This window comes from Lactuca sativa, chromosome 3 (genome assembly GCF_002870075.4).
Source record: "Lactuca sativa cultivar Salinas chromosome 3, Lsat_Salinas_v11, whole genome shotgun sequence".
NCBI classification, from domain to species: Eukaryota; Viridiplantae; Streptophyta; class Magnoliopsida; order Asterales; family Asteraceae; genus Lactuca; species Lactuca sativa.
The window spans coordinates 52,343,872-52,362,604 of record NC_056625.2 but is presented as its reverse complement, the minus strand read 5'-3'; the positions used below and the strand labels follow the sequence as shown (position 1 = coordinate 52,362,604).

Here is an 18,733-nt window from a genome sequence, read left to right as displayed (position 1 = left end):
AATGAAAGTTGTAGTATTTTATTTTTTTGTGCTCTAAAAGCAATTGAAGTTTTGTTTAATAGTAGATTAGAGGGGTAGGGTGGTGTGCTACTAATTGATCAAAGGGTTATTGTCACTGTAGCCCAACAATATTTCTATATTGGTTTGAATGGTCCTTCGTGAACTTTTTTCCCTTTGAAGGGTACGAATTCATGTTTTTAGGGTTTAAATAGTCATTTTGAAAAAAATGAAGGGGACACCCGGTGAACCCCTTCATAATCAGTACGTTTAATGTTAAAAAATGTCACCTCATCAGGCACGTCCCTTATCAATTAAGACCTCTCTTTCTCTTTTCTCTCTCTCTCTCTCTCTCTCTCTCTCTCTCACACACACACATCCTCACACTTAGGGATGAACAACGCGCAAGACCCGGACCGGACCGGCCCAAAGACCGAAAATCGTGAATTACCTTACCCGAAAACCGGACCGTTTTTGTGTGTATCGGGTCCGGGTTTGGTCCGGTCCGGTTCCGGGTATTAAACCGGGTTTCGGGTTTTGGACTGAATTGGACCCTTTTTTTTTGTAACGGTGGAATGCGATGGAGAGTTAGAGGGCCGAACCCAAAAAATAATTGTCACTGTCGTGAACTATGGAAGAGCCGCACAAAAGTTTTTTTTTAGTTGTCGCTCTTATGGATGAGCCTCACAATTTCTAAAAACACTAACAGTAAATAAATGTTCATGTTTTTTAGAAAAAAAAAGCCTAATAAATAATATTATGATAGATACATTACGGAATATTCAATTTGGTGAGACATGTGGTACTTAATTTTAATACGCAATCACATTAGATACATTCTTTTTTGTAGCAATAATTTATAATTCAATAAAAACTTTATAGCATTGACTAATAAGTCAATATTATTATTTATATATTCTAAAATATGTACAAAAGGAATTAAGGTGAAAAAGTTTTCCGGTTCGGTCCGGGTTAAATCCCGTATTCCGGGCACGGTCCGGTCCAAACCCGAAGCCCGAATAGTGGTAAAAACAAAACCCGAAAACCAACCCACTAATCTGAATATCCGGTCCGGTCCTGGTTTTTTTCCGGTCCGGTCCGGTCTAATGGGTCATATGTTCATCCCTACTCACACTGCTAGAAAGCCCTAATCCCCCATTTCTTCCCACCGGTGACTGCCTCTATTATTCCCTTTTACCCTTTGTTCCAACACCGCCACTAATCCACCATCTTGGCACCAGAATCGTCTATCGGGTTTAAGAAAAAAGATTCCAGGTCCGATTTAGGATTTTAAGCTACCGAACCAGTTAAATTTGTTATATTTTTGTAAAGCTCTTCGAGGGTACATGGAAGATTGGCTCATTCGATTTGGTGTGTAACGTCTATAAATTCGGGCTAGTCAATTTAGAGACAATAAGCGTCAAAAATGACTTTTTAATTGATAGAAGATTATTTATAAGAAATAATCTCAACTAAGTTATAGTATATGTCATAAGGGTTCTGTAAATATAAAGAATGATGACATCCGAGTTATAATGAAAAAGTTATGACCTGTCATAGTTTACGTCAAACCTGACACGACACCGAGAATTGTAAAAAGCGAGTTTACGATAAAATAAATTCTAGCCTTAGCGGTCTAAATGAAAGTTGTAGTATTTTATTTTTCTGTGCTCTAAAAGCAATTGAAGTTTTGTTTAATCGTAGATTAGAGGGGTAGGGTGGTGTGCTACTAATTGATCAAAAGGTTATTGTCATTGTAGCCCAACAATATTTCTATATTGGTTTAAATGGTCCCTCGTGAACTTTTTTCCCTTTGAAGGGTACGAATTCATGTTTTTTGGGTTTAAATAGTCATTTTGAAAAAAAAAATGAAGGGGACACCTGGTGAACCCCTTCATAATCAGTACGTTTAATGTTAAAAATGTCACCTCATTAGGCACATCCCTTATCAATTAAGATCTCTCTCTCTCTCTCTCTCTCTCTCTCTCTCTTTGACACACACACACATCCTCACACTGCCAGAAAGCCCTAATCCCCCATTTCTTCCCACCGGTGACTGCCTCTATTATTCCCTTTTACCCTTTGTTCCAACACCGCCACTAATCCACCATCTTGGCACCAGAATCGTCTATCGGGTTTAAGAAAAAAGATTCCAGGTCCGATTTAGGGTTTTAAGCTACCGAACTAGTTAAATTTGTTATACTTTGTAAAGCTCTTTGAGGGTACATGGAAGATTAGCTCATTCGATTTGGTGTGTAACGCCTGCAAATTTGGGCTAGTCAATTTAGAGACAATAAGCGTCAAAAATGACTTTTTGATAGAAGAGTATTTATACGAAATAATCTTAACTAAGTTATAGTATATGTCACAAGGGTTATGTACATATAAAGAACGCTGAAATCCGAGTTATAACGAAAAAGTTATGACGTGTCGAAGTTTTACGTCAAACCCGACACGACACCGAAAATCGTAAAAGGTGAGTTTACGATAAAATAATTTCTAGCCTTAGCGGTCTAATTGAAAGTTTTAGTATACGTTAAACCGAGAGCGTGCATAAAAAGAACGTCTAAATCTGACTTCGTATGAGGAAGTTTCGATTTTTCTAAGATTTAGCATAGTAGTTTATAGCCTGGAACATGATTTTAATACAAGTATTAATTAAAGTATTAAATATCGAATTTTAAATATCTATCAAAGAAAAAGATAGTTGCTAGAAGCGAAGCGCTACCTGAATTCCGAGTCGTCACTTTAACAAGTGAGTGCATAGTCTCTCTCATGAACATGATTATAATACAAGTATCGATTAAAGTATTAAATGTATGTTTGTGTGTGAAATATTTGATATTGCCTGAAATAAATGTTAAGAGCATATATGATAATATATGATGATTTAGGATACAAAGTGAACCTAAATTAATTAAGAGGAATATTGGGCAGTACCTCCCTATGAGTACGAGTGAGATATACACGAAGGGTAGAACTTTAAAACTTGTCATTGATCTGAGAGCATGGATTAGACTTAGTTATTTGTCCTTAGTCCAAGAGTGTGGAGAGGGCGTAGTTATTTGTTATTAATCCGAGAGCATGGATTAGACATAGTTAATTGTCCTTAGTCCAAGAGTATGGAATAGGCATAGTTATAGATCCGAGAGCAGGGGTTAGACATAATAAATTGTGCCTAGTCTGAGAGTATGGAATGGGCATAGCTATTGATTCGAGAGCATGGATTAGACATAGTCAATTGTCCCTAGTCCGAGAGTATGGAATGGACATAGTTATTGATCCGAGAGCATGAATTAGACATAGCCAATTGTCCCTAGTCCGAGAGTGTGGAATGAGAAAAGTTATTGATCCGAGAGCATGGATTAGACCTACGCGATCCGGGAGTATGGATTAGGTAAAGAGGTAACTTTTAGATCTGTGAGTATAGACTGTGTCATTGTGAGGGTCGACGAGGTGGCGTAAAATTGCTTATATGAGGTGAAATTGTATATGTTGTAAGTTCATATATATATATATATATATATATATATATATATATATATAACATTGTGGGATTGAAATCCCTATGTACTCACCAGGTTTTCCAACCTCACCCACTTAGTTTATTTGTATCGCATGTGTCGATACGAAGCTACATTACACTGATAGATTAAAAGAGATGTAAATCACTAGTGTAAATGAATGTAAGGTCTGTATATGCTTATGTTTCCATATTGACGATGGCATCCCAAAGGTAAAGAGGTAAATTTTAGATCCGTGAGTATAGACTGTGTCATTGTGAGGGTCGACGAGATGGGGTAAAATTGCTTATATGAGGTGAAATTGTATATGTTGTAAGTTCTAATATATATATATATATATATATATATATATATATATATATATATATATATATATATATATATATAACATTGTGGGATTGAAATCTCTATGTACTCACCAGGTTTTCCAACCTTACCCACTCAGTTTATTTGTATCACATGTGTCGATACGAAGCTACATTACACTGATAGATTAAAGGAGATGTAAATCACTAGTGTAAATGAACGTAAGGTCTGTATATGCTTATGTTTCCATATTGACGATGGCATCCCAAAGGTAAAGAGGTAAATTTTAGATCCGCGAGTATAGACTGTGTCATTGTGAGGGTCGACGAGGTGGGGTAAAATTGCTTATATGAGGTGAAATTGTATATGTTGTAAGTTCTAATATATATATATATATATATATATATATATATATATATATATATATATATATATATATATATAACATTATGGGATTGAAATCCCTATGTACTCACCAGGTTTTCCAACCTGACCCACTCAGTTTATTTGTATCACATGTGTCGATACGAAGCTACATTATACTGATAGATTAAAGGAGATGTAAATCACTAGTGTAAATGAATGTAAGGTCTGTATATGCTTATGTTTCCATATTGATGATGGCATCCCAAAGTTTTTATATAAGCATAATATATTTCTTCGAAAATGCTTTGATAATATATTTATCTTGTTTTTCTTGGAACAAATTCCACAATATTATTCTTTAAAAAAGATACTCTGATTTTCAAATAAGCATAAATAAAATTTTTAAAATGACCGTGAATTTGAGGATGTCACATGGTGCCAAATGATTTTCAGTATGATATATGGACCAACGTTCCTATAAGTGTTCTCCAACGAAAACATACTTTCCTTAGATTAATGGGTTTAAGCTTTGACCAAAACGATCAAATTTTGTGTAACAATGTATTTGATGACGATGTGGTGATATGGGAAATCGAGATCGAAGATAGAATTATGCAGACCAGTGGAGTTGTGTTGAGAACCCCCATTGAGGAAGATGAATATACCACCACCACCGTCGCTACTAAAAAAGGGTGAACCACCGCTGCCTCCACCTCCTCCAAATGAATTACTAGAAAACTTGACGCCTCTCATGTCGGACAGATCTGCACTGCCTCCCACTCCCCTGAACCTCAAAGGTGTGAAAGTTTCATCGTCATAAAGTAAAATGGCTTGTCTGATTTGAAAGATTTAACTAATTCAAGAGATTTGTTTCTTGAGAAATGTTCTTTCATCATTTTAAATGGTAAATCTGTGTTCACAAATCGAAAAATTATTGAGGGAAATGGATTAGATTTCCAAAGAGATTAATCAAATTGTGGGTTCGTAAATTACCTGAATAACAAACTGGGTGTTTGAAGCATCCATTTGGTGCATAGAAACCGACCTGAAAGATTGAATTTGGAGGAAGAGAGAGAGGCAAAAAGACAAGCAAGTCGCAAATTTGAAGTCGATTTTCTTTAATGAACTTGACCCATCTATCCATGAAGTAGTAATTGTCGTTGATTTTAACTTATTTGATACTCCATTCAACAACAGATTTGTTCTTGAGAACAACTATTGCTCTCTTGTTGTTGTCTTTTTCTAAATACTTCTCAACAAAATCAGGTAGCAATGGCTACAAAATATGATGAATAATTGAAGATCTATGTAATGAGAAGCAAAAAATGGTTCGTGTGTGTGTGTGTGTGGGAGAGAGAGAGAGAGAGGTTGTTGCAGTTGACTAGATGGGCGTAATAACTCTTGGCTTACATGGCAACGATGGGTTGACTCACTGCTAAGTCATTGTTGACTCGCCTGCGTAGTTGGCAGTTAACAAAGCAATGTAACCTTCAAAAATGGGTAAAGGTATGAAACTAACTGGTAAAACAAAAGTCTGTACCCTTCAAAGGCAAAAAAAAATCATGAGGGACCAATATACTTGGCTACAGTGACAATAACCCTTGATCAAATATGCTTTTAACCACTCATCAAGTTGTTGATCATAACAACTTCAAATCTTTTTATGGTAATCCTTTATGGGTGTCAAAATTTAATCAAAAAAATTCTTTTCCATCAAATTTATTTATGATTAACTGCTAATTTCTTTTTGCTATTTGCACAGCAGCATGTAAATTTAACAAGGTAATTGTTATGCAAATTTATATTTGTTTCCAGCAAAATAAACTTTTAGTTTACTATACTTGACTGAATGTTTTTAGCATCACTAATTTTTTTTCCTTCCATTTATGTTTTAGGAGAAGTAAAACTGGCCATTAGTAAGTTTTATTCTTTAATGTCAATTAAATAGTTCTCTATCATCATCCTAGTTCTCTATCATCATCCTGCTTAGTATACTAGTTTTAGAACCATAATTGTATTTAGCTAAATGTTCATTGCTTCCTGGCTTCTATTGACAGGTTCCCTTTTTTTTGGCATATCTTGCATTCATCAAATAATTCATTGCAACACCTCCATCATTCTGTACCATTCGGACACAAAATTAAATTATTCTTGGTTTAACTGTTCATGACTATAACAAGGTTGTTCATGTGCTTTCAAAGAATGACAAGTTTATGATAATCTTTTCTATAGTCGAGGCTAAAGACAAATTTGGATAGGTAAAAGACTTTCTTGACAACGATGCTTGAGGTTTTTTATAAGAATTTTGTTTATGAAAATACTTTTTTTAGTTATGAACGTTATCATCTGGTAAATGTTTTTTTGTTAACGTTGGTAGACATTGATATGTTTTTATGAGATATAAGTATTTATAGTTTTTATAGTTTTTTTATAAATTAAATTTTATATTTATATAAACCAATTTATGGAGAATTTCATATATGTCTTTGATAAACAACAAAATATCATATTTGTCCTATCTAATTTACTAAGCTTTCAAAATATCATATTTACTCAAATCATTTTATTAAAAAAAAAATTAATCATTTTTTATTATTCAAAATCATTTTAACCAAAAACAAATTGAAATTGACAATAATATTCTCATTTTAGAATTGCAAAAATAATTGGTATCCCATCGCAAACACGAACCAAGCCTGGAAAGTGGAAACACAAACGATCCAAGTCTGGCCATTGTACACGTTGCTCCACCGTTCAGATTCATCGCTGATTTCTTTATCAGAAACTTCGATCCACCAAGGCATTGATGTCGCTGCTCTTCCATTTTTGAATCATCACTGATTTCCTCATCAACGACTTCAATTCCAACATGTGATTTCATCATCAACGACTTCGTGTTTTGGAATCGTTTCTAATTCCTCACCAACGACATTAATTCCAAAAGGAGATGAATTGTGTTTTACTGATTTCATCATCTGCGATTTTGGAATCTTGTTTTACTAATTTCATCATCAGGGATTTGGAATTGTGTTTTACTATTTTACTGTGAGTTGTTTTGAAGCCGATGGCAAAACCAAGGTTAGTGTTGAAGTTCATATGGATGGAGAAAAACATCGGTCTTGCACTAGACCAAGTGATTCCAGGATACGAAAGTATTCCATTAAGTCCTTACTATTTTTGGCCAAGGGAAGATGCTTGGGAAGAGCTTAAAGTGATGCTCGAGTGTAAGCCATGGATTTCTCAAAAGCAAGTGATTGTTATTCTTACTCAAGCTACTAAGATCATTAACTTGTTGTAACGGAGTGGTGGTGATATACAGTAAGTTCTTGTCAACTCCTTATATATGTGTAGATTATGATGAGTTGTTACATGTTTATAGTGTTCACAAATTGATAGAGATCATTCCCATTTAAGTTGTGTTTTTTTCCTGGTTTATTTTCATCTACTCCAGTTTCTTGATCCAATATGTTACTTTTTGTTTCTATTAACTTCTTTGATGAAATACAATATCTAAAGAAACGGTTTACTAATTCATTTTGGTCATTTATATATCCATTTTATGGGTCTCAATCACTTGTTGGAGCTTAAGAAACGGTTTACTAATTCATTTTGGTCATTTATATGTCCATTTTATGGGTCTCAATCACTTGTTGGAGCTTAAGAAACGGTTTACTAATTCATTTTGGTCATTTATATGTCCATTTTATGGATCTAGTCTTCATAGGAGTCATACTTCCACTTCCACATAAAACTAAATTACATGTTATGTTTCTAAGTATAGTTTATTTTGTTATAAACCTAGTTTTTTGTTAGTTAACAAATCTCTTTTTGTTAGTAAAATTGGTTTGCGGCATTTTTTTTTGAAAAAATTATAGTTAGGCTCTTTATGTTAGTTTGTTGGATTAATATTTAAGTTTTAATTATTCAGATTGATTAAAATAATAGTTTGGGTAAATATGATATTTTGACAATTTATGAAATGTATAAGTGATATTGTAAACTTAACTTAATAAGGGTATATATAATAGTCAATTGATAAAAATAAAAAATTAAAATGTTTAAAAAAAAGATTTGGATAAATGTGATATTTTGAAAGCTTAGAAATTATATATATATATATATAAATATATATATATATATATATATATATATATATATATATATATATATATATATATATATATATATATATATATATATATATATATATATGATATTTAGAAATTAAGTCAACATATATACATGATATTTTGTTGTTTATCAAGGCATATATAAAATTCTCCTATCAATTAATGTCTAAGTGATAGATTTTGTTGTTTTGTTGCCTATTCAATTAATATATCTTTATTTTAACAGAAACTATAATTTTTCACTAGATAATGCTAAAAATATTGAGTTCTATGAATTTTGTGTTCTAGGAGTATTTTTGTCATTGTTAAATATTTTTAGTATGTTCCTTTCTCTTTTTATACATACCAAATAATATAGACGAATAACTTATTTCGTTCATTCAAGGTAATCAAACATGGTAACAGAATTACCTTGTTAATTCCATTACTTAGTCCACAGCATACCCTAATTTACTCATTAAAGACCATTTACGACCCTACTCTATTTTTAGAGTAGAAAATAGTTCTAATATTGATTTGTATTCAATCTCATTTTATTTTCACTCTATTTTTTACATCAAAAAGAAAATTCCAAGCATATTCATTTTGTCTAACTTTTTTCATTTTCATTAATACCCTTTTAACTTAAAAGCTTTTTTACAATTTGTCTATTTTTTGAACTTTAAACTTTATATATATATATATATATATATATATATATATATATATATATATATATATATATATATATATATATATATATATATATATATATATATAACAAAACAAATAATTTATGTTAATTAATTTTAACAAAAATATTTTCATTAGTTCATATTGTTAAATTAATAAATACCAAATAAATAAACTCATAGTTAAAACAATTTAAAGAAAAAACTACATATATGTAAAATCAAACTTTAATGACTAGATATAAAAAATGAAAATTGAACTTTATTTATAGAGTTTATGAATAATGTAACTCCAAATTTAGAGTTTACTACTTATAACTCTATATTTGGTGTAAAATATAGAATGATGTTGGAGAACACCAACTTTAATTTTTACAACAATTATAAAGTAACTTTATAAATAGAATTGGATTGAAAATGCTTTAATTTCATATATATCTCAAATGAAATCCATAAACGCCAACCTTATGAAAAAAAAAAGGCATCTTAGTTATAAACTAACTTTTATGTATGAAAAGTTTCCTTAATCATGTACTTATATTATCTTAAAAAAATATTTTATATTTTATGTTTTATTCTAGAATTGAGTTGAAGATGCTTTAATTCCATATATCTCAAAAGAAAGGGAAAACCCCAACGTTATGAAAAGAAGGCATCTTAGTAATATTGAAAATAATAATTATTTTAAAAGTACAATCTCATGTTTATTATTTTTCTTTTAGGAGCTAATTGTAATACATTGTGAAATAAGGGGAAATTATGTTAAATATAAGTTGTATTGGATTATGAAAGGAAATTACAGGTTGAAGCACGCGGATCTATTCACGGGTCAAGTTATATCCGGATCTGGTTCATATTCCTGAACTGAGGTATAAAGTTAGAGAGAGGGTGAAGGAATTCATTCATTCACTCATTTTTTCAGATCATATCAAATTGTTAGGGTTTTCTATCACGTTATCTTTCTCATTTTCTCATCTGTTTAGATTAGGGTTTATACTCAATCTTTGTATATACGAATGTTAGATATGTTTGTATGATAGATATATAGATTAGGATGAGTGTTAAATCTGGAGAGTAGATTAGGGTTTTTGTAGTGAGTTTTGCATTGTAAGTATCTTAAAAACCTTATGTTTCTTAATCATCAAATGATATAGGAAATGATGATGTTGGGAATGTTTGATTTGTCTGTTTCAACAAGTAATAAACTAGGTTATATGCATGAAAAACTTCTTTAATCATAATACTAATATAATCAATATATGGGATATGAGTTCAAAACTAATATGCCAAAAATGGAAAGTATTATATATATATATATATATATATATATATATATATATATATATATATATTAGTATTTATAGTTTATATAACTTTTGATAGAAATAAATTGGAAAATAAAAATTTCACAAAACTAACTATATTGTTATGGAAAGGATAAAATAAGCCAACCTTTTTTTGATTAACCGACCATTGTGTCCCAAAAGTTGCATTTCAAACTAAACCATTTTTGTTTCACAATGTTATGTTAGTAAGAAAATTGTAACATCTCAACTCCGATGTATAATATTTAATTAATTTATATTCATTTTGTCAGGACAACTCGACGAGTTGGAGGCCCCAACTCGCCGAGTAGAGATTGAGATGGTCGCGTGATTTTTAGAGTCCACTTGACGAGTTGGGGGACCCGACTCGATGAGTAGGAGCTGAGTGTGAAAACCCTAATTTTCAAGGTTTGCACCATATTTAAAGGACCTTACCCTGCCTCCCTCATCACCTTAACACCCTGATAGAAAGCCTAATCGAGCTATTATGATCTGTGTGTATGAGAGAGAGAGAGAGAGAGAGGCTAAGAGTGTGTGTTTTAGTGCAATCTTGGAAGGAGTTTGAGGAGCAAAAGGCGTGGAACGAGGAGTCCTTGGATCAAGCATTCTTTCAGTGTTAGTTGTCATTTGGATGTAAAAAGCTATTACATTGACTGCTTGATTGATAGATCTCACCATTAGAGATTTTATGTCCATTTCCATCTTCTCTTTGACTCCTTTAATTGTTTGAGCATGCCTTGAAGGTGAGACTTCAGATCTAGACAGTATGAGGTCCCTTAGGCCAAAAGACTCAAGCTTTGGCCAACTTTCATGCCTTAAACCCTTTATTGAGCTTGGTTTGGCAAACTTATCCATAGGTGTCATGCATGGACGTAAATCTTGTAGCTTTACGTGGTATTTCAGCCTTAGAATGCTAGATCTAGAGTATGGATGTAACATCCCGAAATCCAGGTAAAGCTATTTAACCCTTCCATTTTGTCAAGTAGTCAAGATTGGTCCCTTGAGAGAGTTCTTGTAGCAAATGAGTACGCTGGGCATACTGGGGAGTACGTTGCGCGTACTCATGCGCTTAATTTGGACGCGGACTCACCTGGGTACGATGGACGTACCTAGGGTTACGCTGGGCGTAACGGGTCCAGATGCAAAGCCTAAATGTTTGGCTTGTGCGCTATTTAAAGGATGCTAAGGCTCATTTTTCAGCCTCCATATCAGAGAGTGAAACACTAAGAGAGAGCCTTCCATCGTCCTTAGCTTGAGTGTGTGTGTTTTGGAGCTAAGAGTTTCTTGGTGTGTTAGTGAAGAAGAAGGAGAAGAGCTTGTGGAGGCTAGGGCTTGAAGTGCAAGTTTGGATCTGAGATCTTCTGAGAAAGGAGTTTCATCTAGAGGTATAAAGTTCAAAACTTTCCTCTTTGTTTGGTGTGATGTTGCATGGACCATTTCTAGGGTTAAAAGTCCCAAAGGTGGAGACTTTATGAGTGTAATGTACTCCATGGACCTAGATCTATCCCATTTCAGTGGTATTTGTGTTATAGATCGATAAAGTTTCCATCTTGGTCGCTGTTATGAGGTCATGCTTGAGTTTTGAGCTTTCTAAAGTTGGGAAATGGAATGTTATGGGTGTTAATGACTTGTCCAGCCATGCAAAGGCTTAAAGTCACCAACTTTATGGATTAAGAGGCTTAGAAATGGTCAGATCTAAAAGTTGGACGTGGGTCTTAACTGTTTAAGACCTCAAGAGCTTAGAGTCTGAAACTGGGAGTTACGCAGGGCGTAATCCCAGTACGTGCGGCGTAAGGGGTCGCGCACCCCGTTTCTGTGAGGACGCCGGGTACGCCCAACGTACCTATTTGGTACGCGCAGCGTAACCCGGAGAGTTGACTTTTGTTGACTTTTAGGGTTTGGTCAACTTTAGGGTCTTTGAGCCATGAGAGGGGTAAAATGGTCTTTTACCCTTCTGAGAGTACTAAGAGAGGGAAATTCTATCCTTGAGAGATGTATTGATTTAGAGTGTTGATTTCATATGATTAGGCGGAGGCTAGACTAGATTTTACAGAGTTCAAGATTACCGAGTTACCCGAGGTGAGTCTTCTCACTATACTTTACCTAGAGTGGTAATTAGAGTTATGTGACAGAGTGTTTTGTATGCTTTTGCATGATGTGATTTATGTTATGTATGTTATAGATTTTATAGAGTTAGGACCAGAAGGTCCACAGAGTTAGGGCTAGAGGGCCCACAGAGTTATGGGATTGGAGGGTCCCACTGAGACACATTGACCAGAGGGTCAAACAGAGTTATAGCCTCGGGTGGCTAATATGTGTTGTGTGTGGTATTTTGGGGAACTCACTAAGCATTTATGCTTATAGTGTTATGTTATGTGTTTCAGGTACCAGTGAGGATCACGGGAAGGCGCTGGCTTGATCAGTACACACTTGAGGAGCTTTTACATATTATGATCTTGGGATGCGATGTTATGAATTGATTATGTGATACAATGATATTTTTATAACAATTATGAATGAAAGTGTGGTTTTAAAATGTGAAAAATTATTTGAAAATTTGGGTGTTACAATGGAGCCTCAGTTCTGCTTAAAAGCGTCTGAATGAGAGAATGGACTTGAGGGACTCGACGAGTTGGTGAGCCAACTCGATAAGTTGGATAGGGTTTTCCCCTGATAGTCTGGACGCGTTACAAACTCGGCGAGTTGGTGAGACAACTTGGCGAGTTAAGTAGGATTTTCCCGATATTTCAGAGAAACGAAGGAACTCGACGAGTCGAATAGATGCATTCGACGAGTTGGGTCAACATGGACTATTGACTTTCGTTGACTTTTAGGGTTTGGTCAAGTTATGGATTTTGGAGGCCATGGAGGGGTAAAATGGTCTTTCACCATTTCTGAGAGTTAGAAGAGGAGTTAGCTTAACATGTTTGGAGTTGTTATAAATTGTAATTACAAATGATCATGACATGTAAGCGGAGTTTAGACCGATCGTTGAGTACGAGATCTACTTGCTTACTTACAAAGTGAGTCTTCTCACTATACTTACCTGAGTGGTAATAATGTGTGACCGGAGGGTCTTATGTGCTTATACTGAGTTATTTGATATCATGCATTTTGTCTTTGTGATTTATGTTGTATATTATTTTGTGCCTCATTGAGTTAGGACCGGAGGGTCCAAATTGAGTTGTGAGACCGGAGGGTCTTCACTGAGATACCGAACTGGAGGGTCCGACCCGAGTTGTGAGATCGGAGGGTCTTCACCGAGACATATGACCGGAGGGTCCTTATTGAGATATAGCCATGAGAGACTAATTATTTGTGTGGTATTTTGGTGAACTCACTAAGTTTCGTGCTTACAGTGTTGTGTGAAATGTGTTTCAGGTACCTCTCAGGATCGTGGGAAGTTGTCGGCTTGATTGTACACACCCGCTAGAGATTATGTTTTGAGAATTTTGGGATATTATCAAACATTTTTATTTAAAGGTGTTTTGAACAAATTATAACTTGAGTTTGAGAAATGTGAAACTGTGATTTGTGTGGCTTTTAAAATGAAAATTTTATTTAAAAATTTAGAGTGTTACAAAAATGTGACAAAGGATTCCGAAATTTAACATTTCGAACATTACGAATCCAACACCTCATAGTCCTTGGTCTAGACTATGAAACAACATGTCTGGAAGCCAAAGAATATATCTTGAAAATTCTTTGTTTTTTCCTATATTGTAACAAAAAACTAAAAAAAATCCCAAAGCTAAAGTACATTCCGATACAAGGGGATAAAGATATTATATACTTGAAAAAACGGTAATAGTAACATTTTGGATTTAAGGATCAAGAGATCAAAGTTTTTGCAAATATTTGATGTAAATGAGAGTAAACTCATTTGTTTTAAAAACCGGTTTTTTAATTGAACCGTTATGGTGACCGGTTTCCGGTTTAACCGGTTCGATCGTCGGTTCAACCGGTTTCTATAATGTTTACATTTTTTTTTCATATTTTTCCTACACAAATAGACATCCACATGTTTAAACATTAAAAATACATGTCAATACAAATTGGAGATCAATCCAAATACATTAAAAATACATAACCATAAGTTTACATCAATCAACGTATCAAAAAGAAAATAAAGTATAATACAGAAACAAAATATAAATTTAGATGAATACAAACATATTAGAAAAATTTTATAACATTACCATGTATTTTTATTCAAAAAAATCTAAATAGATGTAAAAAAAAAAAAAAAAAAAAAAAAAAACCAAAGTTTGTTATGTAAAATGATCAATTTTCATGTGTTTTTATTTAATTTAACCGGTTCAACCGATTTAATTTAGTCGGTTCAACCGAATTTTTATAAAAACTGGCTCGTTCATTCCGGTTCAGAAATACACATAAAACCAATGCTAGTTGAACCGTTTCTTTCTCCGGTTCCCGGTCCAACCGGTTCGATCGGCCAGTTCAAACCGGTTTTTAAAACACCGAGTAAACTCAAAATTATATACATCTTAAATCCGAAATTCCCTCATTTTAAACATGGTGGTTGTAACGGCAAATCCAAAAATAATAATAATAGAGAAATTAAATATCCTCCTACCTTTTGATCATACCAATCCTACTACCCATTTAAATGATAATATGTGTCATATTAGTATCATAAAATATCATTAAATCTCATTAAATGAACAATAAATGTTATACATATCACAATTTCATTGGGTAGAAGGATATGTAGGAACAAAAAGTAGGATGATATTTAATTTCTCATCATAATAATAATAATAATAATAATAATAATAATAATAATAATAATAATAATAATAATTCAATCATATATTTTATTTCTCAATAACCATGTGGCCGTTTTTGTAACAATCCATAAATAAATGATGTGATTGTGAAAGATTGATAAACTATATATATCCTCGAAGGTCATTACCAAATCCCAGTTCATAAGCCGGCATCCCATTCGTGGGACAGTAAGTCAACTTATAACAATATCCCCTTATAAAAGCCTTCCCTCTCCTTACCCCACATGCCAACAAAAACAAAAGCCATTTGAAGATCTAGTTGTCTAATGTCTACGCAAACGTTCAAAATGAAGTTCAGGTTAATATGCATCATAATATTGATCATGGCTAACTTCTTCATTGATCCATTGATCACAGCTAGGCCAATACCTATCAATCAAGCCAAGGATTGTTGCATTATGTACCAACTCGGGCATAGAAACATGTCAAGTGTGAGTTTATTCGCAGCAATGCTGCCTAAGGGAAATCCCGTGCCTCCTTCTGGTCCAAGTCCAGGCATAAACTTGATCCCATAAGATATTTGGCATTTATATTGTAGTTAGCACAAGATATATTATTATGCGTATATGATGTTTCTTTTTCTTTCTTGCATTATTACATGATAAATTTATTATTTTTCTTTCCAAGTATATCCTCTAAAGCTTTCCTTTTAATCGTTTTTGTTTCTATATATGCTTCCAAGTTTATAAAATCCATTTTGTTTAAGTGATGTTTTCCTTAATTAATCAATATACTTTTTAGGGGTCGTTTGATAGTTACTGATTGGGTTAGAGCTGTTTGGGTTAGAAGCTGACTGGGTTAGAAATGTTGACTGAGTCCTGACTGAGTTTATGTTGTTTGATAATTTATCTGAATTATTGTGCTGAATGAAAAAAATGATCATATTACCCTTGTGTTGTCTCTTGTGCTGGATAAAATATATATAAAAACAAAAATTATCATTTAAAATCCAAATTAAACATATATCAATTAAAATTCAAATACAAAGTGTAATACAAAATCCAAATACAAATTGTCATACATAATAAAAAAGTACTTCATTTAATGTGAACCATTTGAAAGCAATTGATTAGCAATCTGGTCACGCAAAGTAGTCATATAGTCAACGGCTTCTGAACCCCATTCTATGCCTTCTATGTTTTGGCCCTCACTTCCTCCACCACCACATTAGAAGTAACCATAGTGTTTTGTTCAAAATTCGTAAATAAGTCATCTTGAATATCGTATTTCCTTATAAAATTATGGATCGCAACACAAGCAATGACTATATCTCTTTGTACTGGAAAAGGATAAGGAGCCATTTGTTTTAAAATTGGAAATCTTACCTTCAATACACCATAAGTACGTTCAATGATATTTCTAAGTTGTGCATGAGCATGATTGAACCATTCTTCCTTATTTAAAGCTTTGTTTCTTCGAAAATCTGCTAACCAATACCTAGTATTGCGGTAGGGAGCCATAAATCCACGGGTGTTGGTGTACGCGACATCACAAAGGTAATATTTATCTGTAGATGATTGATAAATTTATCATATAAATAATATAGATAATAAAACGTATACTAAAGTTACAAACCTGGTAGAGGGAATGGAAATCTGGAAGTCGGGTTAAATGCAACTTCTTTCAAAACCTTAGAATCATGTGATATGTCTTCCCATCCAACCTATACAAAGGTGAATATCATATCAAAATTACAAATTCCAATTACATTTTGATAACATTCACCTTTTCCTCTTCCCCTATAATGAGTTTGTTGATCAACGGGCACAACTGCATGTATAAGTGTTCCATCTAGTGCACCTATTGCTCCGGGAAATATGTGCATTAGCCGTCTATGTCGTTCCGAGGTATTTCTTGTTGGAGTAGACGAGGTTGGTACTATAATTTCTCGTGCAAAACACCTCATTGCACGTAAGACCTCATGAAAACATTGATGAATCGTTTGTGTAGAGTGATGAAATCTTTCTTTAACAGCTCGAAAACGTTCATTTATGTCCTATAACATGTAAAAACATAGCCATCTTTTCTTCAACGCTTATCGTCCTACTACATTGCAACCAATTTCTCTGTGTAAAGTGATTGCATAATAGTACAAATGCATCTTGTGAAAGACGTATCATATTGTAACATTGTATAGTACATCGTGTATCAAATCTTGTGTATACACATACCCCTTTGATACCTGTTCGCTAGCTCTTGTTCTTTGCCTTTGTCGGACCAACATCAACCAATACCACGAGAATATAAGGAAATATAAAAAGCCATCTTATTTATCCATGTGTCCTATTAGATGTCAAATACAAATTACATTTAAATCAATAACATAACAATCAATAACATACCAATCAGTAACATAACAATCAATAACATAACAAACCGTAACATGTAAATACTAAAAGCATAAAATTTCATAACATATAAATTCATATAACATAACTGCACCCAAGAAAACAATCCATAACATAACTAAACCATAGCATACTAATGTCAAACAATGAACCATAACATACCAATGTCAAACAATGAAACATAACATACTAAAGTCAAACAATGAACCATAACATACTAATGTCAAAAAAATAACCATATCATACTAAAGTCAACCAACTAATCCAAACTTTCTTCCCGCATTTGTTACCCACGAATCACAAGTTGACAAGTTAAGGCGCAACCAAATTTTCCTATTGTCAACACTTTCAGAAAATAACATAAGGGCAGTGGTGTATTTTTGATCATATTCTCCCCACTCCAAGCTTGTCAACTTCGCCATACAAGCATCCATCTCCTTGTCAAGATTATTTGTTTTCGTGAATGCTTGTGCAGCCTTGATAATTTCTTTTCCAGCTTCTTTCAACTCATCATCAAGTGTGGTTTCTTTAGGACCATTTCGTTTGCCCCTCTTGCTTTTTGTCCGCCCAGATGATTCCTCACTATTAGGTTGAGGTACTGTTGAGCTTGGGGTATCTGGATGAGGTGTTGTCTCTTCCATCTCCGTATCCTCAAAATTATGTGTACTGAAGGTTTCATTGGGATTAGGTAGTGTCGAAGATGGCCCCCAACTGTGAACACCGGTCGAGGTCACCCCATCAAATAGTTGGGTACAAAGATTAGGGCAAGGGAGGGGTGCATTTCTCAGCTTATCTACATACTTGTTCAACTGTTTGAAAATTTAATAAATATTATTAGTAAAAAAAATAATCTAATTTTAAAAAATGTATATATATACCTTTGCTTCCGCTTCCCATTCTTCATTAGTCATGTTAAAAGAATTTGTTACGAGATTGTAAAGATTTCCTGTTTTGTTTTTAAGTTTTAACCACACTGCATACTTTGCTTTTAAATAGTTGTATCGGTTTTTCATTTGTTTTTGTCGACAACAAAATTATGATTTGTTTTCAATTTCTCCGCGACCACAACCCATGAGCTTGCTTTTAGGCCACTACCCTCTCGTCCATTACTTGTTAATTCTTGTATACACGCTTCCAAAAAAGTTTTGTCCACCAATTCCGACTTCCAACTAACCCTAGTTCTTTTATCCGTCATGTCTATTGTAAAAAAGGGAAAAAAAATAGCTGAATCATCCACATAACACGCATTTACAAA

The 18,733-nt window shown here is 33.5% G+C and overlaps 2 protein-coding genes across 2 annotated transcripts; one reads left to right on the top strand and one right to left on the bottom strand.

The window, feature by feature from the left end:
* Positions 1-4,709: 4,709 nt before the first annotated feature.
* On the top strand, positions 4,710-7,491 carry LOC111914434 (30S ribosomal protein 3, chloroplastic). Its single transcript, XM_023910175.1, has 3 exons — positions 4,710-4,885; positions 6,524-6,542; positions 7,255-7,491. The coding sequence occupies exons 1-3, from the start codon at positions 4,710-4,712 to the stop codon at positions 7,489-7,491; spliced, it is 432 nt and encodes a 143-aa protein (XP_023765943.1).
* A 7,036-nt stretch (positions 7,492-14,527) lies between these two features.
* LOC111914433 (uncharacterized) lies at positions 14,528-18,491 on the bottom strand. The gene is made up of 6 exons (XM_023910174.1): positions 18,357-18,491; positions 17,769-18,287; positions 16,706-16,793; positions 16,456-16,637; positions 15,890-16,037; positions 14,528-14,541 (listed from the first exon to the last, which is right to left on the bottom strand). The coding sequence occupies exons 1-6, from the start codon at positions 18,489-18,491 to the stop codon at positions 14,528-14,530; spliced, it is 1,086 nt and encodes a 361-aa protein (XP_023765942.1).
* Between the last annotated feature and the right edge of the window lie 242 nt (positions 18,492-18,733).

Excerpts from the sequence above, each read along its gene's own strand:
- LOC111914433 (XM_023910174.1), bottom strand. The coding sequence starts at position 18,491 with ATGAAAAACCGATACAACTATTTAAAAGCAAAGTATGCAGTGTGGTTA. Across the intron at positions 16,638-16,705 it reads ATTTCCATTCCCTCTACCAG|ATAAATATTACCTTTGTGAT; the intron begins GTTTGTAACTTT and ends AATCATCTACAG. Across the intron at positions 16,038-16,455 it reads GTACTTATGGTGTATTGAAG|CACAAGAGACAACACAAGGG; the intron begins GTAAGATTTCCA and ends TATTTTATCCAG.
- LOC111914434 (XM_023910175.1), top strand. The coding sequence starts at position 4,710 with ATGGGTTTAAGCTTTGACCAAAACGATCAAATTTTGTGTAACAATGTA.